General features: G+C 65.4%; 1 protein-coding gene across 4 annotated transcripts in view; it reads left to right on the top strand.

The window, feature by feature from the left end:
* The first annotated feature begins 3544 nt into the window (after nucleotides 1-3544).
* BAIAP3 (BAI1 associated protein 3) overlaps nucleotides 3545-8621 on the top strand; it is a 15598-nt gene continuing 10521 nt past the window's right edge. Inside the window, exon 1 of one of the 4 annotated variants that reach the window (XM_023616663.2) lies at nucleotides 3545-3677. Coding sequence is in view for 1 of the 4 variants with exons in the window: in XM_070231168.1 (XP_070087269.1) it covers nucleotides 6229-6386 (158 nt within the window). In the remaining 3 variants the exon portion in view is untranslated. Of the gene's footprint in view, nucleotides 3678-6176; nucleotides 6387-8621 lie in introns of those variants that run through there. The other 3 variants (XM_070231169.1, XM_023616662.2, XM_070231168.1) reach the window with 3 other exon arrangements.

The raw sequence follows: 8621 nt of genomic DNA, 5'->3' as shown, positions 1-8621 counted from the left end.
CCTTCACAAAGGGGTGAGTGCAGGAGGCGCCCTTGCTGGTAGGTGGCCCCTGGCACACTCACCCATGAGCCACCACCTGACGGGGAGGCCCAATGGACAGACAACTGATGGCGCTCTGTGGCCAGGTTGCCCTGGTCTCACAAAGAATTGCAAAGCCCTGTCTGGCCCTCACACTCCCCTGGGTCCCACACAAACCTCAGGTCTGAGGCCCGAGAGCACCCCAGCCTGGCGCAGGCCCCACCTGTCAGCTGCTAGCTACAGGACTCTCCCTGAGCTTCCCACTGCACCCCAGGAGCCAGCATCTCAGGCCAGGGACCAGACCTGGGGCCAGACCCCCTCCCACCTGGAGCGGCCTCTGCAGGCAGAACCACCCAGGATGGTGAAGGCCATGGGACAGGGTCCTCAGTCCTCAGGGTCCTCCAGCCCGGGGCAGGCGGGGACCCTGGCCCAAGTCCCTGGGCTCTGCCCCCACGGCTCCGTGGCCCGCCCCCCTCCCTGCCTCTGACCTGACAGCTGCTGGGGGCCCGGAGGGCGGTGGGAGGAGCCCGCTGCCAAGAGCCTGTGCCTGCAATTCCAAGGGCTGCCGCCAGGGGGCGCGAATCGCGCGTCACGAAAACCGTGGACGGCCACGTGGGCCTCCCCGAGCCGCCCCCGCACCTCCCGTGGGTGGACCCTGTCTCCCTGCGCTTCGGCAGAAATCACAGTGTTTGTTCAGAGCCTGGTGTTTTCCTCCCGGCCCTAAGGAGGAAAAGCCACTCCCCCTGCCTGCCAGATCCTTTCCTGCCCAAAGCTACCCAGTGTGCACCCCACCTCTCGCAGGCCAGCCCTGACCCCTCTAGGCAGGGTGTCTTGTGCCCTATCCCGCTGTGACATGGGCGCCCGCGCTGCCCCCTCACCGCCCGCCAAGCACGGCTCCGCCCGCATTCGGGGTCTGGGGCAGAGGGCCACGGTGACGCCTTCAGAGCCAGGTCTGGGCCACAGGCACCGCTGTGGGGCGGCCCGCCTCCCTCCCGGCTGTGGGGTCACACAAGGATGGGTTTCCACCCCCAGCCTATGGAGGCGGAAACAGTCCCTGAAGGAAAGAGCCTGTCCCCAAGTCCCTGGAGGTCGAGGCGGATGGAGGCCGCAGTTCCCACCCCCGTCGGCTGGAGGAGGGCGCAGCTGACGCTAACAAGCATCGGCTCCGCGAGACCCCCCGCTGAGGGGTGGGTGCAGGTGCTATCTGCATTTTACCAGTGAGGGAAACTAAGGCCCAGGCAGCGCGGGGAGTGGGGATGGAAGGGGGATGGGCCGACTTCAGTCTCAGAACAGATCGGGAGAATAAAGGGGTCGGCTAGGAATGGGACCATCGCTCCCTCCCGGGGAAGTGTTTGTGGAGGGAAGCCCTGGGGGTTATCCTTTCCTGGGGAAGCTGAGGCCCAAGGCTAAGTCCTGGACAAGCCCTTTCCCCCCTCTGGGCCTCAGTTTCCCTATCTGTAAGAGAGGGTGGTGAGGTCTCTGGGGGCCCTCTGCCCCAACAGGCTTCAGTATTCCTCTTAGGGCTGGTTCCTCTGCGCAATGCCACCGGTGCCCAGCCCCTCAGGGCCTGGGACAGGGGTGGGAGCAGGGGCCCCCTCCCTGGCAGCTGCCCCTCCTAACTTCCTGTTTACAGCAGCTGCCGAGTCTCATCTCTTCACCCCAAAGCCATTACGATCACCATGGCAACCAGGCCTGTGTTTGTGCCAACAGGTTGGCAGAACCTGACGCAAGACTGCGGGGCTGGGGGCATCAGCTCTGAGATCCCGGCTCAAAGCCTGCCAGCCCCCAGGGAAGGACATCAGCCCCCACCCTGATTCACGTCCCCTGCAGAAAGAAGCCAAGGGGCAGCTATGGCACCAGGTCCAGGTCCCCTCCCCTGTCGCCTGACTCATCTCTGTCCCAAGCAGTTTCCTGACATCCCCACCCCCATGTGCCTGGCTGTGCTGGGTCAGAATGGAAGCAGGGCCTGGGGGCAGAGCTTCTAGGAGGACCCACTCCACCGTGCTGCACTTCTGTCCCCCAACCCTGCATTCTACCCCCCCACCCTGCATTCTGTCCCACCCCATCATGCATTATACCCCCCACCCTGCATTCTGTCCCCGGACCCTGCAGTGCTGTCTCCCCTCTACCCCAGTGTTTCTGGGGCTTGTCCTGCACAGAGACACTGGCTGCATGGATATGAGTGAGTCTGGATCTAAAAGTTGCGACAGGTGGTGGCCCCATCAGAGCAGTGTCTCCCCATCCTAGGGTGAGGGGAGAAGCACCTGGGTCTCCCTGGGCTAGGGAAGCTGGGCCATGCTTCCCCCCGCTCCCGCCAAGTAATGGGCAGTGCTGGGGAATGACAGGTGAGTTGTTTCCAGAGGGGAGGGCCTCCCTGCATGGAGCTGCTCTGGAATCCTGTTCCTCCAGCCTTTAGCCCTCCACTCAGCTCAGCTGACCCCTGGCCTACCCGGAGTGAACCATCCTTGTTTCCGGGCCTGAGCTGGAGTGGGTGCCAGGCCTTTCTGTTCCCCACGCTGCCTGGAGCCCCACCATTAGAGGTGAAGTCCTTTGTGGTGAAAGCTCCAAATCCCAGTCTGATCCCCCGAGTGTGTGGTGCTCTGAGGACCCAGCAGGACCAGCCAAAGGCAGGGCCAGGATCCAAGGACCCTGTGCCCCTCAGACAGGCCCAGAACCTCAGAGCCGCGCCCACAGTTCTGCACGTGTGTTGCCAGGACCCCAGGCCCACCAGGAGCTTGTTAGAAATGCAGATGGTCAATCTCTGCCCAGACTTTGGCGATCAGCGGGTCTGGGGCTGCCCAGCCATCTGTTTTAACAAGCTCTCCAGCTGGCCACTGTGCAGTGCACCACTCCAGTCCAGAACACTGCGATGGAGATTGAGGGGGGCACTGGCCCAGAGAGGGGGCCACGAGGGTGGGCTGGCAAGAGCCCAGGCCAGGGTGCAGCCCAGGCCTGGGGGTTCCAGCTGGCTGTGGCCTGGCACGTGGCACAACCTGGGCGTCGGGGCCCTCCCCTAGGCCATGGGCATGATCACCTCAACAGGTGGTCAGGGTTGTCTGGGGGTCCTGGGTTGATGTCTGCAGAACCCCCTCACCCGAGTGTGGACTGTCCCCTCTGAGAAGAGGGAGCAGTTAGGCCTGCAGTGGCACAGTCCCCAGACCCAGGCCGACTCCAGGTTGATGCTGGGGACAGTGCTGGGCTGGGAGGGCCACTCCCAAGACGGCTGCGCAGCCCTCCAGAAAAGTCTGCGCTGCGTGCCCCGCATGTCTTGCTGGTTTCGGTGACTCTGGCTTCTCTGGGGCCCCGGGGAGGGGGTCCTGACGCAGAGGGGAGCCTGCTCCCTGCTCGACACCCACCTGTGGGTGGACTGACAGCTCCGCGCCTCCCCCCCGGGGGAGGGGGCTCCCTGGCCAGGCCCCGGGGGCGCAGGGACCTTCGCCTGCCCCCTGGGCGTTGGGGACGCGGGGGCGGGGCGGGGGCGGAGCGAGCAGCCCAGGCCCCGCCCCCGCGCCCCCCGCCCGCCGCGGCGCTCGGCCCCCAGCGCTCAGTCGTCGGCGCGCGCGGCTGCGAGCGGTCGGGCTGCCTCGGCGTCCCCCGAGCCGCGCCGAGCGCGGCGCCCCCAGGAGCCCCGTCCCCGCGCCCTCGCGGCCCGGTCCCCGGTGAGTGCCGCGGGCTCCCGCCCCGCGCCGTCGAAGCTCTGCCCGGTCGGCCCCCTTCGGCCGCCGCCACCTCGCGCCGGGTCGGGCTCCTGCGCCGCCTCCGCCGGGACCCCTGGGGGGCGCGGGCAGGCCCCCGAGGCGCAGGGTGGCGGGAGGTCGCGAAGACGCACCCTGGGCCCCAGGGAAACTGAGGCGGGCGCGAGCTCGGAGGAGCGGGTCTGGGGGCGTTTCTCTTTCTGCCCGCGCCTGGCGCCCGCCGCGGACCGTCCCCTAGAAGCGCAGGAGCGGGCGGGGCGCGGGGGACAGGGGACAGGACGCCAGCGACCTCCATTCCCCACTGCCCGGGCCGCCGAGCGCGTCCAGAGCCGGCCCGGGGATGCGCAGGGGGACCCCGCTCCGACCACGGCGTCCCTACCCCGGCGGAGGCCGCAGGTGGCGCGGGGCCGAGGACCCCAGGGCCACCTGCGGGGGGGAAGACGCCCCCGGCGTCCGGTCCCTCCCACCCTCCCGCCGGTCCTCGCAGGACCCCAGCCTCACTGAAGTCCCCGGTCGTGCAAGCCCCGCACCTTCCTTCACCTGTCTGGAGGGGATGTTAAAAAAAATACACACTCACCGGACCGGCTTCCAGACTGCCCCGGACCACCCGCCCACCAATGGGGGCAAGACCCCGACAGAACTGGGGGGCCCCCTGAGGCTCACTGAGAAGAGGGGGGACGGGAGGGAGGGGCGAGGGGATGTCGGGGAGAGAAGTGGGATGGAGGGACGTCGCGGTAGAGACAGGTGGGTGAGACGGCTCGGAGGGGGCTGGGCTGGCGGGTGGGAGGGGCATCGGAGCAAGAACTTACAGGAGCAATTTCATTTTTCCTGCGTTCGTTCTAGAAGCATCTGGCTAGCCATTTACAGCTGGTCTCAGGCTTCACAGAGTGCTAGGTCGGCCTACAGAGCTGGTTAAAATAAAGATTCCCAGGCCCCTCCCCAGAGATGAGGTTGGGTTGAGCCCCCCGGGGAGGAGCATTTGTAATGGTCACTGTGCGCAACGGAGCACTGACTGGGGAGTCAGTGAGGCCACAGAGAAGACAGCTGGAAACCCAGTAGGAGAGTGAAGACGGCCATGTGTGGGGGGCAGGGGGCGTGCCCAAGTCAGTGGGCCACTTGCCGCACACCCAGGCCAGCACCAGGGACCCCTACCCCCAAGTCCCCAGGGGCCAAATTCCCATAGGAAGCACCCCATCACTCTGAAGGTGTCTGTTCACTTCCACGGTGGCCAGCCAGCTGCTGGGGACACTGACTAGGGAGACACGTCTGGTTCTCTGGTTAAGCTCTGCTGCCCCCAGACTCACCTGCTTCGGTGCCACCTGAGCCCCCAAGTAGACCAGCAGGAGGTTGTTGGCTTAGAGTGCTGGGTTTGAGTCCTGGCTCTGGGCAGGTCACCCCAGCCCTGGGCTGTGAAATGGGCCAGTAACATCTGCTTTGCAGAGCTGCCATTTCCCATGCAACCTGGACCTCGGGGACAGCCCTGGAACGAGGCAGGCCTGTCCGTTTCTGCTCGACCCTGGTGCTGGCTTGGCATCAGCGCCTTGGCTGGCCTCACTTTGCTCATTGGACAAACAGGAGCTGTGATTCTGGTCCTGGTGGCCAGGCATGAGCAGGGATGGCGATGGAGAGCTCAGGAAGGAGTCCCATCGGGGCCCATCAGACAGCGGGGGGGTCCTCTGCCGCCCTGTGCCCACTTCGCTCCTGCCCCCTGCGGGCTGAGGGCCTCCGGCAGCCAGTGCGTGCTTCCTGGGGGTCGGCCACAGGCCCACTGTTGGTGACAGCTCTGGGTGAGGTGCCGGCTGGCTGAGGGGCCGGGCTGTTGGGGGCAGCGAGGTCATCAGCTGCCCAGGCAGCCCAGGATTCCCAGGGGGAACTGGAGGAGTTTCTGGGACCCCAGGATGTGCCATCTCTCCTGGACACCTGTGCCCAGACACCACGGCTGCCCCCATCCTGGCAACAGCCTGAGGGAGGGCACCAGGAGGTGCCGCTCAGCAGAGGGGAAGGCCAGCCCACCTGGACCCCAGGACTCGGGACATCCCAGGGGCTCAGTGATTGCACACCAGAGCCGGGGAGACCTGGACTCCATCCCAGGCCTCCTGCTGGCTCTGTGGCCTTGGACAGGTCCCTAACCCCAGGCCTCAGTTTCCCTGTCCGGATGAGGGGAGCAGAGCAGCTCCCCCTCTCTGGGGCTGGTCTGAGGATCATCAGGAGGGGTGCCCCCCACCTGGAACATTTTGTTCACTCAAAGACACCCTCAGTCCCTGCAGCTCAGGTCCCTTGGCTCCTGCGTCACATTTGTCTCTGGGACTGTGAGCCCCTGTAGCCCCTGTCGCACGCAGACGCAACTGGCGGTTGCCCTGGCAACAGCTCAGTTGGCGGCTGCTCCCCTGGCTTTGGGGGGCTGCGGGGGGAGCGGCCTCTTCCGCTCAGCTATGGAGGGGAAGGGGGGGCCCGTGACGACCGGCCCCCTGGGGACCTCAGGGCTGGCTGCAGGGGCACCAGCTTCTGGAAGCGCATGCCCAAGCTGCGGAGCCCCCATCTTTGGGGGGAGGCTACGGGGGAGGCACTGACACGTGTGAAGGAGAGGGGGCTGATTTCTGGGATCTCGAGCTCTGCGCCCACAGGGGGATGCACCACTCGCCCTTATTGTCCCCAGCACTCGGGTCTGGCCAGGTGAGAGCACATCTGCTGGGTCCACAGGACCAGGGTTGGAGCATCAGGAAGCAGGACGGGGTGCTGTCTGGGGTGGTGGCCTGAGCTGGGAGTGGGTTCAGACCAAGGCCAGCAGCCCTGGACCACTGAGAGACAGACAGACAGACACAGCTGAGAGCAGGGGTCTGGTTCCCTCAACAAAGTCTCTTTAGGACCACAACGTGCCAGGCGTGCCCCGGGCCCCAGCTCTCCTGGCAGAGCCTAAGGTTTGGAGAAAGAGGCAGTAGAGGTTAAACGGGGACTGCCCCCAACACGGGTGTGACCTCTGAGCAGCGGGCATGGCCTGGGGAGCTGGCCCGGGCACACCGGCCAGAGTCGGCTCTGACCTGGCCCTCCCGCCACTCACTGCCCCGGAGATCCAGGCGAGTAGAGTTGGATCTGGCTGAGTCCCTGTCTTCTATTTTGTCAAATGAAGATGACAGTTGCCTCTGTTGGCAAGTGAGCATCAGCTAGAAAGGGGCCCCTGAGTGCAAATGCCCCCATGGGGCATAGTCGGGGGCATGATGTGTCCTGTACCCCAGAAGCCACAAGCCTGGGGAGGGAGCCCGGGGGTGCACCGAGCGGCAGAGGTGCCCTTTCCCCTGTAGTCTTAACCGGGAGAGTGAGGAGACCACACAGGGGTTTCGGGGGCAGCTCAGGGCCCAAGGCTGTTGCATGACGCAGGGAGAAGTGGGTGCTTGGGCCTGGGCGTGCGGTGGTACAGGCGGGCTCGAGGGCCTGCAGCCGCTTAGTTGTCATCCTGCCCTTCCTTCTGGGGTCTTCAGGGGACAGTGAGTCCATGTGGAGGAGACATGCAGGTGTGACAGCAAGCCGGCCTTCCTCCCTGAGCCAGGCTGGCTGGGCTAGGGGAGACTGGAAACAGCCATGAGTACGAGCCAAGAGATTCCAGGGGACTCCCAGGGCCTTGCCACCTGGACAGGAAGGTGTCCTGTTACTCATAGGTGCCCACTGCTGGGGTCACCGGCTCCAGCCCCTCCCCGGACTGCAGACTTGCTCAGTCTGAGCCCTGCCCTGCCGCACACAGATTCTGGCCACACCACAGGACGACAGGACTGAGGTGGCTTCAGCGGGTGCGTGGGCAGGGGGCTCCTGGGCCCAGGCTCTATTCCTCCCTTTGGCAGAGAGCCCTGCTGTCCCAGCCGAGACATCTGGGCTGCTGCAAGCAGGATGCTCACAGTGGCTCGGTTGCCATGGCAACACAGGGGTCTGGGAGTGGGAGCTGTGGCCCCCACCCCAGCACTTTCCAGAAGGGCAGGACTTGCTCCATGGCTCATTTCTACTGATTGCGGGGAGCAGGCTCTGCTCGGGGGGCAGCCCACGGGGTGAGGATAGGGTATTGATCTGGCTGTGCTTGGAGGGTAAGGACCCCCAGTGAGTCCTCTCATGCATCTTGGCCACGTGGGCTGAAGGCCTGGTTGCAGGGAAGCCCCAGGTGTGGTGGCTGCGGCTCCACTGGCCGTGCCCACTGGCCTCTTCTTGCCCAGGCCCTTCTCCAGGACATCTCCGGGGTTCTGGCTAGGGCTTGCCTCCTCCAGGGCCTTTGCCTGCCCTGGCCCAGAGTAGCCTGTGGGTGCTGAGTGAGACAGTTTCTCCCACATCTTGGTCCCCCGAGCGAAGCCCCCAGGAGACAGAGGCACTCCCTGTCGCATTGTCCTAAGATCCCAGGGACACGGCCAGGGTCCCAGCCCTGGATGGATAGCGGGTGGGAGCGTGGAAGAACTGCCCCCCCCCAGTGAAATCCAGCAGGTCCCAGCGATGGAGCAAGGACTGTGCCCAGCACTACTGTCACCTCTTACAGCCCTGTCCCATCCCCAGAGCTACCCTGCAGGGGTCTCCCATTTTGCAGATGAGGACACAAAGGCTTAGAGAGACCAAGCAACTTGCCCAGGCCACCAGCAGGAGTTCTCATGGCCCCTTGGGTACCCAGCACAGTCCAGGGTTGGGGGTGGGCTCCCGGGCCTCTGCTGTCCCCACCCCCGCCTCTGGTGGCCTTGATGGTGCCAGGTGCCCCGCCACCAGCCACTGCTCCCTCGGAGGCGCTCCTCCTCCTGCACCACGGGCAGTCCCATCAGGAGGCTGTTCCAGCCCGTCAGGAATGCGGCTTCTTCTGTGGGTTTTTGCTTAATTCAGTAATTGCTCGATGTAGCACCTGACGTGACTACTGGGGACAGTGTGGCAGTGCCACTGACCGAATGA

The sequence above is a fragment of the Equus caballus genome, chromosome 13 (assembly GCF_041296265.1).
Source record: "Equus caballus isolate H_3958 breed thoroughbred chromosome 13, TB-T2T, whole genome shotgun sequence".
NCBI classification, from domain to species: domain Eukaryota; kingdom Metazoa; phylum Chordata; class Mammalia; order Perissodactyla; family Equidae; genus Equus; species Equus caballus.
This window is presented reverse-complemented; position numbering and strand designations above follow the sequence as displayed.